The sequence below is a fragment of the Cryptomeria japonica genome, chromosome 1 (genome assembly GCF_030272615.1).
Source record: "Cryptomeria japonica chromosome 1, Sugi_1.0, whole genome shotgun sequence".
NCBI classification, from domain to species: domain Eukaryota; kingdom Viridiplantae; phylum Streptophyta; class Pinopsida; order Cupressales; family Cupressaceae; genus Cryptomeria; species Cryptomeria japonica.
Window position 1 is genome coordinate 355247983 of NC_081405.1, and position 26465 is coordinate 355274447.

The 26465-nt window shown below is 38.3% G+C and overlaps 1 protein-coding gene across 1 annotated transcript; it reads right to left on the minus strand.

Moving 5' to 3' along the window:
• Positions 1 to 559: 559 nt before the first annotated feature.
• Positions 560 to 26465, minus strand: LOC131069136 (cyclin-dependent kinases regulatory subunit 2). Its single transcript, XM_058004475.2, has 4 exons — positions 26298 to 26465; positions 25748 to 25838; positions 1270 to 1330; positions 560 to 1072 (listed from the first exon to the last, which is right to left on the minus strand). Exons 2-4 carry the CDS (start codon positions 25798 to 25800, stop codon positions 905 to 907), a joined length of 282 nt encoding a protein of 93 aa, XP_057860458.1. The 5' UTR covers positions 25801 to 25838; positions 26298 to 26465; the 3' UTR covers positions 560 to 904.

A 26465-nucleotide genomic window follows, 5' to 3' on the forward strand; every position in this document is an offset into this window, starting at 1 on the left:
TTTAATAAGGAAGAATTCATGTTAAAAGTCTACCTACAGATTTCATAAATGGATTGCAAAAGCTATGCTTGATCGTTAAGGAAAACTATTCAAGCTAAACCCAAAACAAAAACTTTGATATGTATCACAGTGAAAGGCCTTCACAACATTGCCAACAAAAACAAACTTCATTTAGGAAAAATATACCACAAAGTGAGCTTAAAAAGCACACAAATAAAAAAGAATATAGCATTTTTATTTCACATTATCTAAAACTCAAACATCAATCATTCTACTTGAAAGCCCTCCAAGGGAACTGTATGAAACTGGTCCACAGTATGAACTTAAACGACTTGAACAAAGATTTAAAATTTAAAAAGTTGAAGACCAGGTGATGAGCTCATACCAGGCAAGGATTTATAACATGGTTCAGAAATTTTTACAAGGAGACAAGAATTTTGTGGTTCAAATGCAAACTATAATTAACTCTATGCCATGATTCGATATCCCTGGCTAATGTATATGTTGATCCTTGAATCTAAAACAATTCAAAAAAAAATGGAGATCTAAACTGAGTACATGATAGAAGTGTCAAACTTAATAGTTCGTGTGCAAATGTTTACAATAAGTTTTCCAAATATTTCACAAAGCCAGAATATACTTTACCAGTTTACAAGCAACAATAACCACTAAACTGAGGAATGAAAGCTAGACAATCACTGTCAACTACAGAAATGAAACCTCTCACAAGCTTACCTAGATGGTTATAACTAACATAGAAAATGGGAACTTCAAGAACAGCATTATTTGCCTTTATCTGTCATCAAGGTTTCTAGAAAATTACTCATACACTCAGTCCTAGGCATATCATTATCCTCGCTTAAAAAGAAGCCTCTTCGAGATGTTTTAACACTCCTTGTGAGACTTACTGAGCCTTCATGCCCATTGGTTGAGACTGAACACCATTCTGTTGCTGTTGATTTTGCTGATAATTCAAGGGCCTCCGAAATAACATAATGTGAGGCTCAGGACGATGAATGGCATAGTGCACCCAACCCCGAGACTGCTGCACTCCGATAGCTCGCCATTCAGTCTAAAAAATAATCAAGAAACATTTTTACCTCTTTAACATTGATACAATAGTCCAATAAAAATAAATAAATAAATAAATTTAAAAAGAACTCTTTAACAATAAAATATCAGAATGCATTATAAAATAAAGATAATACATTGCACCAAAGATAAGAGTAAAGAAACATAAAAATTGCATAAAATCTTATGCCATTTTACCTCTGAAAGCAGCTGATTCTTTGGAAGCAATTTAGCAACATCTGGGGGAAGAACCACATGCCTGATAACATAATTCATCAAGGAATACAAGGAAAAACAGCAATTAGTCACCAGGAAATCGGAAGCAACTCACAGATATTAGAGGTAAAATTATAATTGTATCAATTTTTAGGCTATATTTTGAGTCCAATGCACGCATTTATAAGAGTAATCAACTTTGAAACAACGAGTATGTGTGTGAGTGCATGTGCTTGAGCCTAGATGCAAGTTAATGAATGTGAGAAAGAAATTCCAAATACAAATAAATCACTATCTATTAGGTCACAAGTGGTTAATCTAGGCCAAATATAGTCCTAAGTCCTAACTGTTACGACCCCATCAGAAAATTTCTAAATTGCAAAAATTAAGCTGAGTCCTTCCAATTTTGCCCAATTGTGGCTTGTGATGTTCCCTTTCTAGACCCCCATGTGTTAAGGAAGTCAAGTATTCAATGACTAATTTCAATTTTGTGTGGTTTCCCAAGCCTTTACCTCCCAAACCCATCTTGTGACATTTTACCTCCTCTCGAATTTCAAGGGCTTGCACAAACCTTGCACGCTAGAACTTTTGCACTATCCTGGTTCCAATTCTGTCTCCACTCCCAATCCTTTGTCCCCTTTTTCTTCCACTCCCCACCACTTCATTCTTCTCATGAGTCCTTTCTTCCCTGATCCCCAATCCTCTCCACCCCACAATTTCCTCTCTTGTGCTACCTCACATCCCAAGTCCCCTTTTTCTTCTATTCCCCCCCACTCCATCCCGTAAGTCATTTCCTCCCTGGTCCCCAATTCTCTCCACCCCCCATTCCTGCAATTTCCTCCCTTGTGCTTCCTCAAGTCCCAAGTCCCTGCTCCATCCCAATTCCCAATCCTCAACCTCTCTTCATCCCCAACCCTCTTTAGTTATATTTCCATGGTCCCTCCTAGCACCCAAACATTAAAAAAATTTGCACCAAGTTTTGCCATGCTCTGAAAACCCTCGACAATCAAATTCAACTGCACCAATAACTTCCATATCACCATTTAAGGCTCCAATTCAACTTCTACAACATTCTAAATTTATTTTTCTTGCCCATGAACAAGATCTAATCTCTTAAGCACACTTTTGGATGGATTTCTCAGCAACAGATGGCAAACCCTACAAACTACCTTTAATGCAGTAGGTTATTTTAAAATGCCTAGTCTGATACTAGTTCCTGCAGGCAACAAGGGCATGATTTTCTCATGTGCTCTAAATGCAAGTTCTTTCTTCATCACAATGATTTGTTATTGTTGTTTCCAGCATATTTATATCAGTGTCAAGTGAATTTTAGGGGTTCAATCACCAAATTTCCAGTTTCAAGAAGTCGGTGGATTTTTTAAGCATCTGCGATCTAGAGGATCGTAATGGGTGTCAAATATTGAGAGTCTCCAAAAATATGCGTATCCTTTTTGGGGAATTTATAGCATTCTGTTAAGGTTCCATCTTATCACTCTTGCTGATATGAGTGTAATACAGATTTGAGAAACATAACAGCATTTTTAAAACATTGCAAACTTGTGATGATCATTTCTTCCTTACATGTGGATTTATGCAGTATAATGTTGGAAGATTAAGTATGTTCTGTGTTGATATCTATTCCTCATGCATTTTATGCTGTCACAACCCCACACTAACGCACTCCTGGAAAATCATCTTAGAATAAAGTATGATGAAGTATATTTAATTATGGAAAACAGGCATACTCCTAGTAGGGGACATTACAAATGGTATCAGAGCACCACCCCTGCCAATCTGCGGGACGAACCTACCTAACTGCCATACAATTAGGGGTAACTATTCCTAAGTGGATTAAAAACAAATAGGCCAACATTGCACTTCTATGTATGTGCCTTTCAAATGTTTGCTTATGCCTGGCGTGTATTTATATGGCTTCATGCCTGTTGACGTGTATTTTGTACACAATCATACACAGAATAAAATACCCAAGGGTACCTTATCCTCTCTTGAATAAAGCCTCTGATTGTTGAAGATGTCGCAAAAAAGGATCAATCAGGGTGACTCCAATGTTCTTTTATGTAGGGTCTCTACGTGTGGATAAGCTCTTTGTGGTATGATGTGATTTGCTGGAATCACAAGGGGACTTACATTTGATGATTGAACGTCTGATCTGCTTTGAATATTGCTGGAACACAGGATTTCACTAGCTTTGATTTGCAAAAAAAGGAAAAAAGACGAGGGCAAGGAGAGAATCTAATCCTAATACTAAGGAATGTAGGAGCAATGATTGATCTTTGATGAAATTCTAACTAGGTCTTGTTTTGACATCGCAGGACCATCTCCACAAGGCTAGTGCGATCTTCGAAGGAAAGCTTTATGATGTTCAAATCATCACTGCAGGCATAGACACCATCACGCTGATGCATATCAATGAAGAAGCGATAATTGAAGTTAGGCTTAAGCTGAATGATTCCAGTTGACTACACAAGGCAAGTCTGCAATCAACAAACTGCTAGTAGTTTGGATATATGAATTCCACCATCAATCAAGCACATTTCTTCCACTCATCAAATAATAAAATCAAACATGAGAAGTATAAAGACCATGCAAATTGTCGAATCGACCCATAAATTTCACCATTTCTTCAATGAAGTTACAAGTCTTTTACAACAACATCTTGGCAACAATCTTTGCCTTCTCTCTCTACTCTACTCTAATTGCTATTCTAATCACCTCTTAACTACTCTCTATATGTCTTCTAACTGCTTCCAACTATACTCTAACTCTAACTATCCTCTAACTGCCTTGACAAAATGAAAGGCCAGGGCTTATATAGTGCCCTCAATACAATTCGATGGCTTAGATCGATTTGAAATCAATGGCCAAGATTCAACAATGAAAACCCTAATTAGGGTTTGTTACAACCATTACATAACATTTAATGCTTGACCAATGATAAAATTGTATTGCTTGGACACATGTCCTCTCTAGAAAATTCCACCAATGGATAGCTGGGGTAGGTACATCGGAGTTTGTGCCACCTTCCATGAGTTAGGTACATTGAATCTGGACATGCTGAGGTGGACCACACTGACTGGAGAAGTGATGACTAGGATGCCACCTCGTCTGACACTTGTAACTTGGTAGATATTCAACTTGATGTTGTTGAGAAGCTAGCTTTAATTAATTCATCTAGAACTATCTGCTTCTTTAATCGAACCCTTTGCTCTGACTTCTGTGTCCTTGATTTGCAGGATGATGATGTACCTCGCCTTGGAATGCTGGATTGGAAGAGGTCGCCCTTATCTTGATGATGCTGGATCGAAGAAAGTTGTCCTTGTCGATGCTAGGCTGGAGGAGGTCGCCCTTGTCTTTGCTTGATCGTCCTGGAGGAGACCGTCCTTGATCTAGCTTGATTTTCCTTGATGAGAGCCTTCCGACTTGTAGATCCTTCGAGTTTGGGAGTCGCCATCTTGATACCTACACAACATTTCAAAATTAGTAACATGTTTTGCAACGTGGAAATATAGACTAGAAAGAGGATTTAAGTTTTAAATTAGGAAACCTCATGATAAATCTTTGAATTATCATTTCCTAAATTTAACTAAGCCACTTGAAATTGAAAATTCAAAATTCAAAATTGAGACTAGGAGAATCTCGCCATACCTCCACTTGAGAACTAAATCTAAGAAAAGATGCAAAAATAAGAGAATTCGCTAGGTAAAATGCAGATCAAGACTCCCTTTAGCAAAATGCGCCCCCTTTAGCTTGGAAAAGAACTCCACCTTCCTCTTCAAAAATCTAGAAATTCGCCTTCAAATACCTTCAAAACATCTGGAATTTATCCTCCAATCTAGCAAGAAATACGCCTCTCCAATAGCCTTCAAGATGAATTTCGCCCTCCACTAGCTTCTCGACACTTAGTAGAAATTCGCTCCACTCCTCTGGATTTCGCACTTCCTTCCTTGCTTCTCCAAATCGCACTTGAAACAATGAGTGAATGATTTGAATAATGAAAAAACACCTCCAATATATAGAGCGTTCACCTTCCACTTACCCATGAGGCCGACCTTGCAAATAAAGGCAAAAAAATAAATAAAATTAAAAAAAGAAGAGGCCAACTTGATAAAATGAGTAAAAATAATACCTCAAGCGCTTCATCTTTTAATTTAATAATAATTATAATTAACTTCGAAATGCCTCAATTAATAATAAAAAAAAAACGATTTTCCAAGGCTCAAAATTAATTATTAAATGCTATGCGCCTTTATTAAATGTCAGTTTGATTTTTAAAATATTTTGGAGTTTTAGCGAAATTGGCATTTAATGTGTTTTGAAGGACATTAGCGTTTAGGCATAGTAAAAATATCAATTTGTTAATAACCTCGCTCTGGTCCCTGGGAGAGGGACAGGAGCGCTTTTTCATTTTGGCCTTGTATTCCTTGCTTTCACGCTCAAAATCTCTTCCTGGACGTCCAAAATGGGATTCTTGTTTGGAACTTTGAGTTTAACCTATTCGATCTTTGGAAGGAGTGTTCCTTAGGACATTTTCGCCCTGGTCCCTTGGTGAGGGACAGGAGCGACTTTTGGTTTATTGCACAAACTCTTGATCATATCAACCTCGAATTACTTCCTAGACGTAGAACATCACTCCCCACTTCATCTTGAGTCCTGGCAACAAGAAATAGCATTTCAAAATGTTAGGCACTTAGGCATTTTGAAGATTTCGCTCTGGTCCCTTGGAGAGGGACAGGAGCGCCCTAGCCCATTTTCTTTGAATTTTGCGGTCCTTGCAACTTCATTCCATCTTGAAGCACTTTAAATATCATTCCAAACTTGTGCCTTGGCCTGGACTCGTCCCAATTTGGAGAGGAAGGCTGGCTAATGTGTTTTTCGCCCTGGTCCCTTGGAGAGGGACAGGAGCGATTTTGCAACTATGAGCTTACTTGTGTTTTGCTAGCCTTCGAAATTATCTTCATTGTACCAATCACGCCCCTTTTCATTCATTTCAAACATAAAACTTGCTTTGACTTTGCCCGAAGTTTGTCTTGTGAGAAAATCGTTGTGGTTCCTTGGTGAGGGACAGGAGCGCCTAGTGCAAGTTGGGTTGATTCTCTCCTTTGTGGCCTATTCAAGTTATATTCAACGGGCAAAACATACTTCTTTTGACCTCTTCAAATTGCGAAATCACTTAAATCTTGCGAGGATAATGCAAATTCGGAATTCAAGCTCCGGTCCTTCAGTGAGGGACAGGAGCGATTTTTGTCCTCAAGGCCAAGTCACTACAATTTTCATCTCAAATTTCTTTGGCTAAGGAAGATATCATCTTACTTCATGCTATGAATAAAAGTTAAAGTCTAAGAAATGTCTAAAAATGTGCATATAAAGAAAAGCGCTCCGGTCCTTCAGTGAGGGACAGGAGCGAATTTGACCTTCTAGGCAAAAACTTCATCATTTCATTGTCTTGTCTCGATGCTCTATCATGCTCATTTCGTCCTTCACCATGCCTTTGATGTTCCAATTTGACCAAACAAGGTCAGGAATGACTCAAATAAGCCTTTTCGCCCTGGACCCTTGGTGAGGGACAGGAGCGCTTCGCCTTGGTCCCTTGGAGAGGGACAGGAGCGAAATTCGCTCTGGATCCTCAGTGAAGGACGGGAGCGAAATTTGACTTTTTGAACTCTCTATCAGGATAATTTTTATGGAATATAACATTTAAGTATAAGAAAGAAGGATACTTTAAGTTATATTCCATATATACTTTCAGGATGTTTGAGAGTGGTTTCAGACCTCCAGGAGTTATATTGCAAAATCTAGTTTTTTGAGGTTTTTCAGTTTCCAGACTTAGTCAAATTTCAGGATCAGGACATTCCAGACTTAGCCAAATTTCAGGATCAGGACTTTCAGACTTAGCCAAATTTCAGGATCAGGACTTTCAGACTTAGCCAAATTTCAGGATCAGGACTTCACTCAAGCCGGACTTGCTATCCTATTGATCTCCCCGACAACACTCAAAAATGCAAAGGCTAACTAACAAAACCCTAAAAGACCAAAAAACAAACCCTAAAAAGCAAAAAAGCAAGGGTCCCCATTTGCAATGGGGCGATGTGTGAAAACGTCACAACAATGCCCCATGTGTACTACTTCATGCCTTATGTGGAATCTTTATGCCTTACATATTGTTTCAGGCCTTACATGCACTTATGCTTCATACCTTGTGTGTGTCTATGTATATTTCTCTACGTTACATGTTTGTCCCTTCATGCTTCATGATTCATGTGCCACATGTATGCCTTAAGTGTTCTATGTGTATACTTCATGCTTTATGCACTACATGTATGCTTCATGCCTTATTTCAGGTGTATACTTCATGTGTTAAAAAATTTCATGTGTATACTTCATGCTTTATACACTACATGTATGCTCCATGCCTTAAGTGAATTCATGTGTATACTTCATGCTTGATGTGGTATGTGTATTCACGTACATGCTTCATGACTTAAGTGAATTCATTCTTATGTGCTACATGTATTTATGTATATGCTTCACACCTTAAGTGTATTCATTTGTATACTTCACGCTTTATGCATCACGTGTATATCATCCATGCCTTACAGTATTCATGACTTACGTATGACTCATGACTTATGTGTATTCATGTACCTTGTGTGTATTTGGGTGCATACTTCATGTTCTATGTATATTCGTGTGTATGATTCATGTGTATACTTAATGCTCACATGATTGATTTATGCCTAATATGATTATCAGCGTGAATACCTTTCTTGTGTGTGCTCATATTTATGTGTTTTTCATGACTGGTGTTCTCAGCATGACTACTCCACGAGTACTATTCTCATATATGCTTTGTGTTTTGCATAAATTTGTGTATGTGTCATACATTACATGTATTTATGTGTTACTTCATTCATTGAGTGTACTCACATGTACGTATCTGCATATGCTCTATACCTTATGTGTATGCTTTACATATATCTATACATTTTTATTTTTATTTTCCAAGCCTGTTTTACACCCTTTTAAGCAAGACTAGCCCCATGATCTAGTGTCTTTCAATACTAAAGAAATCTAGATCTGGTGATCAAATTCTACGGAAACGATTCTTAGTTAAACTATGCGTAGTAAAGGAAATACCGCCCTTAGTAATAAAAGCCTGTATTAGAGAACCTCTACAAAGTATCCCCAGAGGATACGAACTATCAAGAAGTCCATCAGTATCATTCAAGGCACAACACTCTGCTCTCAAATTGATGGTAGTCCATAAGGGTATCCTGAACTTCGTGCCATCCTCATCTTATTCCTCTTGTTATAATAAAATATATTAACCACAGCCAATTATGGCAAGATATAAATTTTCAACAATATCATTATAACTTTTTGGTACAAATGGTTTTGTACGAGTAGAACATGGTCCACAAGGATGAGAACAAGTCAAGAGATTCTTATCAGCCTGTTCCACTCCAGATCACCAATCATCTAGCATAATCTCCAAATGTGAGGCCATCGTGCAGACATTTAACCACAAATGCTTAGCCTAGCAAACCCCTTGCACATCATCCATGCTTGTATCCTCCATGGGTAGTATCCCATAGAGCACAGATAGGAATGAGATCACATAGTATGAATACCCACGATAGAACTATGAGACATTGAGCTCAAATAATCATAGTGATTTGGAGATGCCTTGGTCAGGTCTTAGAGCATCATTGCGATATAGTTGCAGCATGATTATAATTAGTAAAAGAGCACCTTCACCACATCGCATAGGTAAATTGGTGTAATACAATTGCAACTCAATAGTAGGCTTGACGTCACAACTCATTGCGTAACACAAATGTTGGCACAACTCATTACATAAAACAAATGTTGGCAAAAGTTGTAGAAGCATAACACACCCACAAAATCAAGTTCAAGAAATAGAAACCCACACTGCTCAAGGACAAGCAATCTCGGGAAGGTCGGACTATCACAACTCCACACTAATGCACTCCTCGAAAAACGTCTTAGATAAGACCTCACGATTTTCCCATTACCTGGGTACAAACTTGTGATTCTACACCAGCAAACAAATCCACCAATGATTGAATGAGAGCAGCAACCATTGGGCAGAATAATTTAATCTACAAAGGGTGTGATTAATGTGGAGTAATCAAGGGCCAAGAGATCGTAAGAGATTAGTTAAGGAAACGTAATCTCAAAAGGTTCGGTAGATGAAGGGGGAAGGGACACGATTGCAAGAGACATACCACTACTAACAAGAAAAGACGTGACACTTTAGGCGATAAAGGGATATAAATACAGTTCGACCCCCGAGGAGTGGGATATACATAAATATATATCGAAGGAGCAGATCATTTATATTACTGGCAATCATTGTGTGACGGCAAATTGGTATGCTGTATCTCTCTTAAGAACTAAATGCTTATGACAGTAATTCTATATTTGAATTCTATTAGGAACAAGGGGAAGATATATGGCCTATAATATAAGCTGTTTCATTTATTCTTATATATACATATAGCAGAAATAATGCCAATAAGATTTATATTTGCTAATAATAGGGAAATCAGATTTATATGATAATTATGCTTAATTTCATTTATTTACATATACATTCATAATACATGAGAGATTAGCATATGACCTAATCCTTGATCATTCTCTATTGCCCCTCATGAGTATAGGTCGGTTTTATTAGGGAAAGGCGGTATTAATATCTCAAAAAATAGGTAAGCCCCAAGAGGTGGTATGGACGGGTGTTCCTGAAACCCTTGGGCCTAATTGTGGAGAATGGTTTTCTAGCAGCCTAACATAGTAATTCCCCATCCTCCATTAGGGTTGATGATTAGGGAAGAAGTGAGAATTGGGAGCTTAAATATGGTAATTATCAATTGTATTATGAATACTAATTGTTCCCTAGTTTTAATAATCTGATTTAAGGCATAATAATGTATAATGATGTATGTTAATTATTGGGAAACAGGCAGACCCTAGTAGGGGACATTACAATCTGTCACAACCCCACACTAACACACTCCTGGAAAATCGTCTTAGAATAAGACCTCACAATTTCCCATTACCTGGGCGCAAACTTGTAATTCTACACCAGCAAACAAATCCGCCAATGATCGAATGAGTTTCAGCAAGCGTCGGGCAGAATAATTTATTCTTTGAAGGTTGCAATTAATGTGAAGTAATCAAGGGCCAAGAGATCATAAGAGATTAGTTAAGAAAATGTAATCTCAAAAGGGTCAGTAGATGAAGAGTCAAGGGACGCGATTGCAAGAGACATGCCATTACTAACAAGAAAAGACATAACTCTTTAGGCAACAAAGGGATACAAATACAGTTTGACCCCCAAGGACTGGGATATACATAACAGTAGACATATAAATATATATCGAAGGAGCAGATCATTTATATTACTAGCAATCATTGTGTAACAACAGATTGGTATGCTGTATCTCTCTTGTGAACTAAATGCTTATGACAGTAATGTTATATTTGAATTCTATTAGGAATAAGGGGCAGATATATTGCCTATAATATAAGCTGTTCCATTTATTCTTATATATACATATAGCAGAAATAATGCCAATAAGATTTATATTTGTTTTTTATATTAATAGCAGCAAAACAGGGGTGCTGTCCCCAAAATACAATAGCCCAAAGGGCGTAAAGTCAGCTAGATAACCAGTAGTAGCACATTAATCGCCAACTATGAACATCAAAACCAAAACCAGAGAAGCACCAACAGCAAACAAAAAGAGACTAACCATAAAAACACTTCCACAGCATACTAACATGGCTAATAGTACTCTTAATAGTCTTAGCCTTACTTTCTGATCCCACATCCACCTTCTTGTTTCTAGGCTTTCTCTTTGGGGTGGTGTTGTGACGTTTTCACACATTGCCCCATTGCAAATGGAGACCCCCTACTTTTTAGGCCCTTCCGGTCTTTTGGCTTTGTTTTTTGGGTCTTTTTCACAGCAGTCTCATCAGTCTCTCTGCTTTGCAAGTGTTTGGGGGTCATATTGATTAAGTCTTCTTTTCGTTTGAGCAAATTTGGTTAAGTCTAGGACTCGTTTTGTTAATTTTAGGGTTTCTGCCTTCAATCCTAGATTTTAGGGGTTTCTTTTAGGGTTTTGGAAAAAATGAACTTAGAACTGGAATCGGGACCCTTCAAGGGACCTCCCAATAAAATTTGAGCGAATTAAGAGAACTTACTATTTTTAGTAAGTTTCACTGCCCCCCAGATTGGTCTAATTTTGCCAAAAATCAAACTTACTATTTTTAGTAATTTCTATTTTTAGTAAGTGCTTTCCTGACCTATTTTGCCCAAACCTTGACATTTTGAAACACATACTATTTGGGAAAATCTATTTTTGGCAAGTTCTTCATAGGAAAACACTGAAAACTGAACATCCCTGAAGACGCTGAAGACTGAACGCTCCTGAAGATCATTTCTAAATCCGGAAGAGTCAGAAGGCAAACAAGTTGGATCAAAAAAATGGTTAAGTTTGGAATTCCTATTCCAAAAGAGGAAAGCATGCAAAATCATCCAAGTCTGCAAATTCACATCAATCCACCAATGTCGTCCTGATCCGAAAATGGCCTAAAATTTGACTAAGTCTGAAAATTTGAAAGATCTTCCAAAATCCAAAATTTGCGTTATGATTCCTCCAGACCTGAAACCACTCTCAAACATCCTGACAATATATATGAAATATAACTTAAAGTATAAGTGCCACTTATACTTAAATGTTATATTTCATATATATCCTGATGAAGAGAATGAGGAAAAATCATGAAAATCCTTCCCCAAGTCAATTCAGCACCCAAGTTTGGCCAAGGGCGCCAAACAAAGGAGTCCATGGAGAACGTGGAGAATGTGAAAATCCTTGCCTAGGTGGTTATAGTGCCCATACTTCGCCAAGGGTGCCAAAGTGAAGTTGACATGGGAAGCATGGAAAATTGTGAATTCCACCACTTAGTGAAAATTCCGCCCTACTCCAAGGGAGGGCGCCAAACTGGAGTGCTCAAGGAGAATGGAGAAAGTTTAGAATTCCACGCCTAAAGGAGATTAACGCCCAAGCCATGATGAAGGCGCCAAAGAGGTGTTATACTGGAAAACCTTCAATGTGATGAAATTCCTTCTTCTTAGCAAAATTCCACCCTAAGACATAGAAGGGCACCAAAGTGGATGATGCATGGAAAAATGTTGAAGTTAAGAATCCCTTGCCTTGGGGAGAATTGCGCCTAAGGAAGGTACCAGGGCGCCAAAACTTGATGGTCATGGAAAGCTTCAAAATCACAAAATTCCTTACCAATGTAGAATCATTGCCCAAGTTCAAAGGCAGGTGCCCAAGTCAAGGTATCAAGGAGAAGCATGAAAAGATGAAATTCCTCCTCCATAGTGAAATTCCGCCCAAACACTCAGCAGGGCACCAAAATGGAGGGGTCATGGAGGATTCAACATTTGATGAAATTCCTCCTCCACAGTGAAATTCCGCCCAAACACTCAGCAGGGCGCAAAAATGGAGGGGTCATGGAGGATTCAACATTTGATGAAATTCCTCCTCCACAATGAAATTCCGCCCAATGCATGGTGAAGGCGCCAAAACAAGGAAGTAATGGAAGATTCCAAACAAAGTGTGAATTCCTCTGCACATGGAAATAGCACCCTAGACTAATGGAAAGCACCAAATTGAGGGGTGCTTGGAGGCATGGAAAATGATCAAATTCCAAGATATGGTGAATTCCATGCTTAAGCTTGAAGATTGAAAATTTGTCTAAGGCATGAAAATCCAAGGTTCAAGGAGGAATGGAGAAGCAAAAATCCCCTCAGGAAAAATTTTGAAATTTCCATTTTTGGACACCAAATCTTATCAGAATCCAAATATTCTTGCAGTTTTGGAATTATGAGAGAATTCGCTATCTCCTGAACCCGGGTCCTAAATTTTAGGAAAATTCCAAAAAAATAGGAAATGTGGCAAATTGATCGAAAAGCTCCCTGCAAACATGATGAATTCAAAGAGCACAAAAATTCCTTCCTCGAGGAAGAATTGTGCCCAAGAAGAAGAAATTCCAGGAAAGGTGAAAATTTGGCGCTGTGTCGAAAATTACTTCAGGACAGAATTCCAGGAAAGGTGAAAAATTGACTAAGTGTTTGAAATTTCTTCCTTCAAGACATAGTTCTTGGAAATCATGAAAATTGGCTAAGGCATGAAGAATTTCCTTCCTCAAGGTAAGGAACAAATTTCTTTCCAAAGGAGAATTCCTTAACAACATGAATTCCACGTCGGGATGAATTGAAGGTAAAAAAAAAACAATTTCTAAGGCAAGGAAGGAATCAGGGTTGAACTGAATAATAAATTTCCCCTCGAGAAAATTTTTGAAAAATCCATTCTCGGGCATCAAATCACATCCAAAATTCAAAATTTTCATAGATTTGGATTCGTAGGAGAATTCTCTCCCTCCTGGACTTGCAACCCTAATTTGTGGAAAATTCCTAAAAAATAGGAGATGGTGGAAAATCATTAAAAATCTCCTCCAGAGCAAGGAAAGTTCGAGAAACTTCAAGAAAATTCTTCATGGATCAAATTCTTCTCTCCTGAAGTTTTCTCTCTCCAAGGTTTTCTCGCCAAGTGGCAACCAAGTCAACGCACACTGAATTAATGAAGCATCTCTTTGCATGCAGCCGTCACATTTATGGCATTATGACATATTCATTCTACATGCAGCCATCACGTTCAAGAGATAATGGTGCATTTATAGCATCATGGGCGATTTTTGCGTGAGGGTACATTCATTGCATAGTGGGCACCTTTTGAATGTAATGGTTAATTAATGCTTTATGGGTGCCATTTTTGGAAAGATTGTAATTAATTGTATATGGGCTTTATGGGGTATTTATTGATGATTCCCACCTTGTTGCATCTTGAGTGGAGAATCTTTTGGGCAAACCCTAATTAGGGTTTTGCATGTAGCCAGGGCTTGAAGCCTATATAAAGGGGTGACCCCCCTCATTTGTAAAAGGAGGGAGCTTTGTATGAAATTGTTGCGATAAGTTTTGAGATAATAACAGTGAAACGTTGTTCTTTGATGGTGTCCACTTAAGTTATTTTTTCAAAGCTTGCATGGTTTCATCTTCCTCACTTAGATTAGAAGTAGTAAAGTGCTTTGATTTCAATAGAGAATGTAATGGTGTCTAATGAATTTCCATGGTTCATACTTTTTGCATCTTGTTGATTGTAAGTTGCAGTGTAAAGTTACCCTGAACCCCCTAAATTTGTGCTAAGTTCGATTGTGGATGGTCATTTGGATTGCGTCGTTTTTGGGTATTCAAATGTACTTTCTCGATTTGAAAATCCTCTAGCATCCCCAGAAGATTGCACCAGTTCTTGCGGAGTTGTAGTTGATCTTGGCGAAGCAAAGCTTGGTTTATTTGGAATTTGTCCACCAGAGCACTATTCATTGTTATCATTGCCCTTAGGAGTAGATTTAGATCCTTCTAAACCCTTTCCCTTTTACTTTCAGTTCATTTTAGTCCGTTCGAAGCAGCAGCATCGCAGAATTGCCATATCCGATGATGGAGTTTCAACCACAACAAAGAAGTGAAAGAATGATGCAAACGTAAGGCCCCTTAGATTACTAGCAATCATATCAGCCAATTGAGTCACGTCCGTAGCATAAAGGAACCTTGGAGTCAATTGTTTGAACTTCTTGCAATCTTAGCATGCAATCGCACTTTGATCAAGAGAGAGTGAAGTGACCATTAGGCAACTTTATTCTGTGTTCGACGCTGTCAAAAAAACATGTCAACAAGTAGTCCATTCTTCCTCTTCCTCTCCTAATGGGTCTCCTTTATACATTGGGGTGGGGTCAACTTTCTTGGGCTCAAGGGTAGTGTTGATGTGTGTTTTATGCACATAACATTCAGAATAAAATACCAAAGCACTTTACCCTCTCTTGAACAAAATCACCTCAGATGCTAAGGATAAGATCAACTAAAATGATTCCAAGGTTTCTACAGTCAGGTCTTGATGAGTGGGTAACTCAATGGTCGATGTGAATTGTTGTTTTCACTTAGGGACTTACACAATTGTTCGAATTAACTTCATTTATCATGATATGGAATGGGTGTGCTGATAACTTCAGATATGGCAATGTAGTTTTGGACTCGAGACTCACTAAAAAATGGCAAAAGGGAATAGGGTTCGGGAAATCTATTCTAAGCCTAGGAATGTAGGAAATGATGAACAAATTTAGTGGAATCAAACTAGGCAAGGTCTCACCATCAAATCGAATAGATTTTGACACGAGCTTAGTGCAATCATCTAGGGTATACTTCATAGATTTTTCAAACAATTACCATCAAGCATTGAGACCATCCAAGTTGATGCATAACAATGGATATGTAATAATCGAAGTTAAGTTTGCATAAATTTCCGGTTCCACGCACGGCGCACATACAATCGGCAAGAGGCTAGTGGTATGGATTAATAGATTCCACACAAATATACTCAACAATTCTTTCATTCAATCTAACAAACATGAAAGAAAATTCTAATCTAACTTGGAGGAATTGAGAACCTTGAATGCAAAACAACACTTGAAAAACAAAATCACCATCAAGTCGAACAATGATTTATATTCAAAAGCTGCAACATATACCAACAATTCTACAAAAACTCTCTTACAAATGAGAGGCAATGAGGTATATATAGAGTCTCATACAAAATGGACAGCCAAGATTCAAACAAAATCAAGGGACAAGATCATGCCAACAAAACCCTAGAGTTGCCCTAATTAGGGTTTACATAAAAAATGGAGCCACCAACATATGGCTCAATAGAAAGATACCTAGTCATCAAATAGGGAATCTTCTAAAAGATTTTGTCTTGCATCTCTCTCTCTCTCCTAGCATACTCCAAGAATCTAGCCAATACAAAATCTAACTCCTCCATGGAAATGTTGGGTAAGGTATCCTGTTGTAAATCAATCACGTCCAAAGCATCCGAGCAAGCATCCAAAGTGTTCTCCCAATTTGGCATAAGCTTCTGTGAATTATGAACATGAATTAACAAAGAGACCAAATCATCTATCTAACTCTTCTTCAAAGAGTCCAACTGATTGAAATACATGAATTTCATTTTGTCTCTTAATTCTGCTAAGTGTAAACCATTGGCTTCACTGACATCAACCCCCAATAACTCCTCAATTGAGGCAAGGATCTTCAACTGAATATCATGAATTGATCCTTCCATCTTTGCACAACTCAGTTGTGCACTCTCATAAGTTGATTTATTCATGGCTAATGAACAATACCAACCATGCAAATCATATCTATCTCCATTGTGCACAACATTCTCCCTGACCAATGTGGACTTAGGGAACTTCTTCAAAGCTTAGAGGTGTGGAATAGTCTTCTCCAGAATAGGTCGGAATTCTTCCCAAACTCCCTCCAAATACTGTATTCTGAATATGAGCCCGGTTGTCCTGTCAAATGCCTGGACAAACTAAGTAAGGAAATCATCCACCTGTCTCTTTGTATTTTCAATCCATTTCTCCACCTCCGAGAGTGTATCTCTCACTGCCTCATAATGTGAATGTAGTCCACGATCAATTGCAATAGGGGAAATAAGGGTGGGATTCTCACGCCTTATCCCTGCAATGTACTCTCTAAGTCTGATATTCTCTTCTTCGTACTTCTCTCTTTTCTCCATCTCTCTATCCAATCTCGCACCGATTGCCCTGAGGTTATCACCAACCTCTTGAAATTCCTGCTCTCTTGTAGTACGGCCAAGGGCAACTAAAGTAATCTAGAAATCCATGGGAGTAGCAATGTCCGCCGTCACACCTCCAATAAGAACAACCACCTGCACAATCCGCATTCCTGTCTCATCTCTAGCTACGTGTGACAAAATCTCATCTCTCTTAGGTTCTCTCTCCTTATTGCTCCTAGCTAAGTAGTTATCAATGTCATCAATAGGTTGTGCCTCTATCATCTTCTTATTTTTCTCCATACTCTTCATCAGTCAATCAGGAATAGCGGCCATCTCCATACCATCATCGAGACACATCTCTAGATCAAGCCCTCTCAATGTCGAGATAACATCATCATCATCATCAGGATTATCCCTGGTCAAATCGTATACATTCTTTCCCAAACTAACCTCCAAAAAGGCAGTAGGGGATCCTAGCTGATCATCATCCTCATTTGGTGGAGTAGATGTCGTTGTGGCAAGTAAATCCTGAATATTCTCTGGTAGTATCACTGTGTTGGAACATTGCTCAATCCCCTTGTTTTGTTCTGGTACTTCAGCTTCCTTGATTAATGAGACACTGAGGGGTGGTGAAGGAATGACAGTCTTTTGCTTCTTCTTCTTCTTAACCTCCTCAATCTTCTTCCCTCTAGCCTTGACTTCTCCTGGCGTGCTCTTCCTTCTCTTGGGAGCTTGACTCTCCTCATCCGCATGAATCCCGATATCACTAATAGTCCTCTGATCATCTTCGGAAGAGGATTCCTCTAGTTTCATCTTTTCATAAGTGAAGGTAACACCCATATCAACTAATCTGTTCATCTGAATATCCACCCATGCTCAAAAGAAACTCAAGACCTCTCTCATCAATATATTCAAATCTATTTCTTCTAGTTCCGACCAATTAGGCAATAGAATTGCCTTCTTCATTTCATTTTCATATCGTGGATGTGTATGATCCCTGTCATCTAACACTTGGTATGGAATGAGGAAAAGTCCACACTTCCTCATGAAATCCACTGACATTCTGGACCACATTCTTCTCTTTACTGCCTGCTCGTCCATCAGGTTGGCCCAATAATCTTCTATGTCTACCTTATGGATGAGCTTTTCTCCCCTAATCCTTCCAACTTTCTTATCTGGATCAAACTTTTCTCTTCTCTTGTATGTTGCAAATCGATAGAATGCAAGTTCCTCACTTGTTGTGTTGGCTGCTAAGACAGATTGGCAAACCTCCAATGTCTTACCAACTGAAATAGGAAATGGCATGCCCATTCTGTGCTTTTCCTCTTGGATAGAATCAAACTCCAGAAGCTGTCTCACCACTTCCAACAAGATCACTCCATCAAAAGGATACCTAGGAAGCCTGTATGGTTCGGATTGAAACCCATGAATCCTAAGGTACATGAAAGTGGGAAATTGTATATACCACGATCCATATTTCTCTATCAGCTCTGTTTGCCTCCTTGGACAACCTCCTATGGACTCCACCTTGCAACATTCGCGTTATGTACATTGTGAATACATCATTCACTCTCTTATAATCTTCAATTCGATACATGTTTAGTTGTGGATAGCACTCATAACTCTTGAATTGTCCTTGTCCATTCCCAACTTCACCTCTGCATATCAATCCCTTGTAAAAAACAAATTGTGCTAGCAGGTACACCAAATAGGAAGTCATGGCGAATGACTAGGATCGCTCCACATTCCTTAGTTGAAAATCCAGATTGTCACTTATGATTCTAGACCAATTTATCAATGTTCCTTTCAGACAATCCTAGATGAAATAGAACATCCATACATCATATATTGCAGCCTGCGGCATCCCCATCACTCAGTTAAGCAGGAATACTAAATCACTATATTCCTCTTTGAAGTTTGTGCACATGAGTGTCTTGGGAGCCTTGGAATGATGAGTCCTAGGCTCGATCATCCATTCCTTGTTCACTACAGTTTTGCACGCATCCATCATCTTCTTATATCGATCTTCATATTCATCCTTAGTTACATTTTTCATGTCCGCTTCACATGGAATTCCAAACACCTCAGCAATCGCATCCTCAACAAGGTAGGCAATGATGGCACACTTAGGAGTCTTGATCATTTGGGAGTGAGGATCATAACATCTTGCACACTCCAGGATAAGCTCACTACATTGTATAGATTGTGGAAATCCAGCGGCCTGATAAATGGCACTCTTCATAATGTTCACATAAGTTGGGAAAGGAATCTGGCTCCCAATTCCGAACATCCGCTGCCGCATCTGGCTCATTGTTCAGGAAATGCATATTCGTGTCTATAACCTCCTTCTATCTGGATAACATCTTGGATTCTAGATAGAATCTAGTCTCAACAATCTTCTGTTGTTCTCTCTTTTCCTTGAGTCCGAACTTCGACATCGTACCTGTACGAAGCTAGAAGTTAGAACTTAAGAAAAACATTCCTGACAAAAATTCTGATTTCTTAATGATTTAGACAAACTTAAGTATGGAAATCAGGAAAATAATCCACACTCTCAATAGATTTCAACAATAGAATGCAAAAATGTGACAAGGTTGGGGTATAAAACCCTCATGAAATTCATTAAAATTAATAAGTTTCAGACCAAAGTCTAAAAACGCCTCCTTTTACTTAGGAAATTTATTCAAATTAAAGTGCAAAGGAGTATACCAGATCAAACAATGACTATGGAAAGGTGTAAAAGGTTATGTTTTCACACAAAACTATGTCTGAAGACACCTTTTGAGGTCAACAATGGCTGCCAAAAAATCTGAAGACAACCTGCAACTTCACAAATTAATCTCTAAAAAACACGCTGCAATCACCCAAATGCACAAATTTGATGAAAATCGATTTCAATGGTGAAAACAATCAATCCCGGGAATGTAAGTATGTAAAAAGAATATTTTCTGAGGACAAGTCTGAAAATGAATTGTTTCAGACTTACCAACACCTTGCAAAGTAGTAAAACCCTGAAAAATGATCAAAAAATGTCTTCCAAACAAGATCGCCTAAAATGACAAGTGGCTGGAAATGAAGTATTTCTGAGGACAGCCGCCTATCAATGGCGTTTCAGAGCTGTAACAACTTAAAAAGCTCTGAAAATGCCTCCAATCAGCCTTCGGACAAAATCGCCTAGGTTGGAATTGAGCTGGAAATAAAATGTATGTCTAAAAATCGATTTTCCAACCAGCAATGGAGGTAAGAAATCTCAATAATGGCGTCACAACTCAGGTCTGAAAGTGTCTGACAGCAATCTCCCAACCAAGACGTCACAAATGATGAAGAAATTCACTCAAAAATGAAGGCAAATCTCCTCCAAACCAAAATCGCCCCTCCTCCAAAAATGGCGCCAGCTCTAGGAAAATCGCCAAAGTCTGAAAAATGAAGCTTCAACACACTCCAATGGCAGCCAATAAAAATTGCCTTGGGCTGGAAATGAGGAAAAATGAGCAACAAAACAATCTTCAACCCAATGTGTCAACTTGACACTTCATCAAAATTTGCGAGCTGGGAGAAAAATCGCTTTAGCAAGCACACACTTGGCAAATATAATAATATAATAATGCTGGCCTCCTCCTTTTAAAACTTGTCTTCACCTTGAACTTTCACCACACAAGCAATGTGGGATAAAAAAACTTGTACTTATACTTGCCTGGCAAAAAACTGATTTGCTTCTAGAAGGTAGAATCATTAAATGCTCATTGCAAATCATTTATTAATTATTTTTTATTTTTAAATAATCATTGCACTTTAAAAAAAACAATTAAATGTGGGTCACTTTATTGGAAGATTTTAAAATTTAGATCAAAAATGACCAATAGAGGAAAATCGATTTTAATTGGGATTAAAATCCCAACAAAATTCATTAAACATCATTAAACATCCCCTTTGGGGGAAAATCGATCCAAGTAGGGATAAAAATCCCTATCAAAATTTCACCAACTTGCACAAAAATGGGTCTAGGGGAAAATTGATTTGGGTCTAGAATGAAAATTCCAACTTAAACTTCATCACTTAGCACAAAAATCCTCCTAGGGGAAAATCAACCCCTGTTTGGACATTCATCCAGACACAAAAAACATCAAAATCATTCCCAATGAAAATTCGCCTAGGGTCTGGAATGAATATCCGCATAAAAATCTACAAAATCTCGTCACAAAAGTCCTGGTGGAAAATCGATCCATGTTAGGAATCATCATAAAAGTCATTCGTAACCTTATCCACACTCCCAGTGGAAAAACAAAGGTAGTCAAGAGAAATCCCAACACTTAATCAAATTCTCAGTCATCTGGTGGAAAATCAATCCTAGTATGGATTTTGAGTGGGGAAAAACAAGGCATGTCTGAATTCCAAGGGAGATCCATGTCCAGTTTGGATTTTGAGTGGGGAAAATCATGGGTAGTCAAGAATATGAGGGGAAAAACACCTCTAGTGTGGAATTTTGACCTTTTAACCCTTAGAATATGGATTTTCATCCGGAAAATGATGATTTTTCCACTCAAAATCACTAGGAAACTTCAAAACTCAATAAAAATCATCTGGACGAGCAAATTTGCCAAAAATTTGAGCGAAACACAAGGAAAGCTATTGGGATAAAGTGCAAAATCAACTTGAATAACTTCCAAGGAGCGAGAAAACCACTCTAAAAGGTTCTAAAATACCTTTGCACTTAAAAATCACCAACGAGGACGTTCAAAAACATGTTAACTCTCAAAAGGTTTACACTCGGACAAAATTAGGATCATTTAAAATCTCAACTTTACGTGCTTGATCCTATAACTTCAAAAACCCTAAAGGACAATAGGCATAATTAAAATTCCGAGACTCGGGCATGAGAAACTCAAAATTGCCCACTCTACTACCAAAACCCTAAACTAACCAACGCGGAAAGCAGGAAAAGAGGGGGTCCCCGTTTGCAATGGGACGATGTGTGAAAAGGTCACAACAGGTAGTCTACTCCAAATTCTTGGGAGCCCCTTGTTTTGATTCTCTACTCTTTTCTTCCTTTAGGACCGAAGTCTCATTCATCTTAGACACCCTCCCTTGGACCTCCCTGTCCACAGGTTTCACTGTAGGACTAACCTTTGTCTAGCTGTCAGTCTTCTGCACACACTCAGTTTCCACTTGGATAAGAAGTTTCCTCTAAAAGGGGATCCCTCACAGTACAACTTGTTTTGGGGTGTGGGGGATTTCCCCTTCCTCAAACTCTTTCTGTGATTGAGTCTAATTACTCTTGTCATTAGCTTTCAAGGCCAGACTAACAACACTTTGATCATTCGAAGGAGGACTCCCCAAGGATTTTAATAGGTTCAGTAATCCCTCCGTGAAGGGATACCCATCTTCGCTTTGAGATTCCTCTTCTCCTGGCTTATCCACCTCCTTTGAAGGGGGGAAGAGCAAATACCTTTCAATTTAGGTTCCTCCACCCCCACTTACAGTTAGCTATAACATGACCCGGTTTCGAGAATCTTTGGCTGAAAACAATAGCATTTTCATAGACCAAAGCTTGCATCCATTTACCCCACTTAGATTGTAAGGTAATAAGTTCAACAATGTTTTATTAATAGCAACATTGAGACAGAATCTAGCAAAGACTAACCTGGTTTTAGCCTGTGTCGCAACATCAAAAGCCACATAGATCCCAAATGTGTTGCCAATTTATCTGAAGATTTGATCATCCCAGAATTCCAGGGATAGACCAGGCAAACAAACCCACACCAAAGCCGTACAATTAAGATCAGTCGCCAGGTCAAATCCCAATTTCCATTTGCATAGGGACAAGTGATGTTTGTCATACGCCCAAGATCTTGCAAGCACTTTAATCAAATCTTCTTTCGCTGTAAAATTTAACAAGAACAACCCTCCCGACATAGCACTTGTTGATACGCTACCCTTAACATTCCAACAAGCAGCCACCCATCTTTGGACCATTTCAATGATTGGTTTGAAGGAGAAAAATTTCCCCACCAACGTGTTGCACATAGAGGACATTATTCTATCCATAATAGAGTCCGAGAGTCGAATCTCCATTCCATCCTCCGTTTGAATGTATTCTGGATTAATATTTTGAGTCCCAACCTCATGGGTCCCCTTGATCAACGCACCTTTCCGGTTTGCTTTTGACGTTTCTCCTTTATCAGCGCCTTTTTCCTTGCTACATGATGATTCCCTTGGAAACCCATCTTTTTCCATCTGGATATATGTGGGAACATTCTTCTGGGACTCATCCACTGGGGTGACCGTGGGGACATTCTTCTCTGAAACCGTAGCAGGTTTCACAGGAGGCACGACAACCGCATGGGGTGGAGGGTCAGTAAGCGGAGGGGTGGAGCCCCCTCCATTGTCAATGACCATGTGCAGGGCAAGAGTTTGAAATTTGAAATTCTTGGGTGGGAAGTTGTAGAGATTGTTAATTATAGTCTTGTGTTAAGATTTGCATTTGTTAATAATAGGGAAATCAGATTTATATGATAATTACGCTTAATTTCACTTATTTACATATACATTCATAATGCATGAGAGATTAGCATATTAATGACTTAATCCTTAATCATTCTCTATTGCCACTCATGAGGATAGGTCGGTTTTGTTAGGGAAAGGCGGTATTAATATCTCACAAAATAGGTGAGCCCCAAGAGGTGGTATGGACAGGTGTTCCTGAAACCCTTGGGCCTATTTTTGGAGAATGGTTTTCTAGCGCCCTAACATAGTAATTCCCCATCCTTCGTTAGTGTTGATGATTAGGAAAGAAGGCTTGAGAGCTTAAATATGGCAATTATCAATTGTATTATGAATACTTATAGTAATAGTTTTAATAATCTGATTTAAGGCATAATAATGTATAATGATGTATGTAAATTTTTTGGGAAACAGGCATGCCCTAGTAGGGGACATTACATACACTTAGATTGATTCCTCTTTACTTCTACTATCTATTTGTCTCCTCCTGCGAACTGTGACTTTGCGACTGCTTGGATAGGCAACCATCCAAGAAACGCATGATGCAATCACTCTTTTAAAAGGACAAAATCTTAATCATTAGTTAGAACAAGTTTCAATATAATTACAATTCATGATTTCGCAATTTAACTAGAGAGAATACTATTTGTGAGCCTTACCAATTGATCATTTTGTGAATCTTGTATACCTGTCTTGATCTTGCATTTCTTGTAGTGATGCCATTATCAACTATATAGAAAGATCATAACCACAATTGGTTTGCTTTTAACCTAATGACAATTTTTGGGGTTAAAATTACATTAAATACAATTGCAAAATTTCTCATACTACCTTAACTATGGTACCTTCAATCCTATATAGGATGCCTCTAGAAACACTCTCTTGGGTTTAAGCTAAGTGCAAAGTGCAGAAGAGCCTATCCACTCTCGTTCATTTGGCCTTTAACCCCCTATAGTTTGTTGATGAACCTCAGTTTACCTTCCTAAAGACACCCCTTGGCCTTGAAGGTAAAATTGCATTCTAAAATTTATAGCACCAACATTTAGAAAAGTTATATATTTGACAGTATGCCAAATCAGATGGCTGCCTGGTAAGCAAAAAAGAAGTCATGTAAAATATGTTCGTAATTGTGTTACATCATGTGGGCACATGTCTGCTTCTGCACACTTTCAACATAATTGTACAACAGCATCTCATCTAGTTAAAATAAAATAAAATATTTTCAAAGATGCCATCAGGTCCTTCATTCCTGATTGTTTGCATCAACTTGATAGCTGGGTAAGAGTCTTTTCAGTAAACCAACATAGGCATGTAAACAGCACGTTATAAAAAGAGGTTTGTGATGAGTACATGGGGAGGAAAAAGAAGTGATGTCGTAAAAATGCCTTCTTCCTGTCTCTCTTTCTAATTAACAGTAGGAGAATAGAACCCATAAAGAAGAGAACCTCTTGATGATTTCATCTGGAAGATGAAGGGCAGTCTAAATAAGCTTCGTCTCTCAAATGCTAAGGATGCAGCCCAGTCCCATGGAGAAGGAGGTAGTGCTCTGATTGTCTTTAGACGGTTGACCCCATGAGACATTCAAGAAAAGAAAACAAAAAGACAAGATTCATTGTTTTTAGACAGGTGACCCCATGAGACATTCAAGACAATAAAACAAAAAGAAAATATCCTTTAAACAAAAAATAATATTTACCCTTAAACTCAGAGCAATTGTATTTTTCTGGAGGAATTTGAGAAGGTGCTAGAGAGCTTCGAAATTTATAAAGCCAACTCAGAATCTTTTGGGCATTGTTTTCCAAATGGCAAAGTAAGAGTAATTGGTCTTCAGAGAAAAATGCTAAATCGAGAAGTTAAAATACCGGGATGTTCTACTGTTTCATTGAACCATGTTCCTGGAAATGGCTTCAACTTTTCTTCAAAATAACCTAATTAAAAAGGCTCCACTCATGATTAGAATTGATATTCAAGGCAATCCGAACTACAAACCTTCGATCTGATGAAATGGCTAGTACATTATACCAACTTTTAGCTTCACCCAATTCAACCCTGGTACAAAGTTTAAAGGCAATCGAGGACAACCCCTAATACACTGTTAAATTTACATCCAGCCACTAGGCTGGACTGAATGTAGCACCTCAATAATCAGTGAAAACAAAGAAATGAACTTACAAAATCTTACATACATGGCAGCTGGACTAGATACAAACCTGTACTCATAAACATCATCATTGTACTTCTCGGAATATTGAATCTGAGGCATATTGATGAGGTGCTAAGAGACTCAAAAACTATCAAAAGCTGGAACCAAGAACAGAAAAAGCGGAAAACACATTAAAACCCGCATTGCCAACATTAATCAAGAAACGGAATATGGCAGAGACCAACAACTACATTTGCAAAAAGACAACAAAACAACCATAACCAGCTATAACTTTCAATCCTAACCACCCTAATTATCAAATTAAGACATAATCAAAAAACCCTTCCTTTGAACGAAAATGACATCCTCTTAAAACAACGGATCTCAAAACCATTCATCCCGATTACAGCTTTGTGCATTTAAACGCACAATGCAGACCCAAATGGAAAACAAGAAAAACATGCTTTTTAAGAAATTTCCGGATCTAAAAACCCCTCTGGATTTTCTAAAGAAAAGAAGAAAATTTCAATTTCGTAATAGAAATCATAAATCCAATTAGATTAAGAACAATTAAAAATGGTTTAAGAAAACTGGGGAATGGAGTTGCTAATGGCTACCTGAAGAGAGAATATGGATCGAATTCTGCTCCAAATGCGCGCCACCATGAATTGAAACTGACAAATGCACTACTTAATAGTGTTAATGTGGAAGGCACGCGGTAAATCAATTCAAAACGGTGACGTCAATTTTATTTAAAGAAAACGTCAATAAATATTTCAGGACGC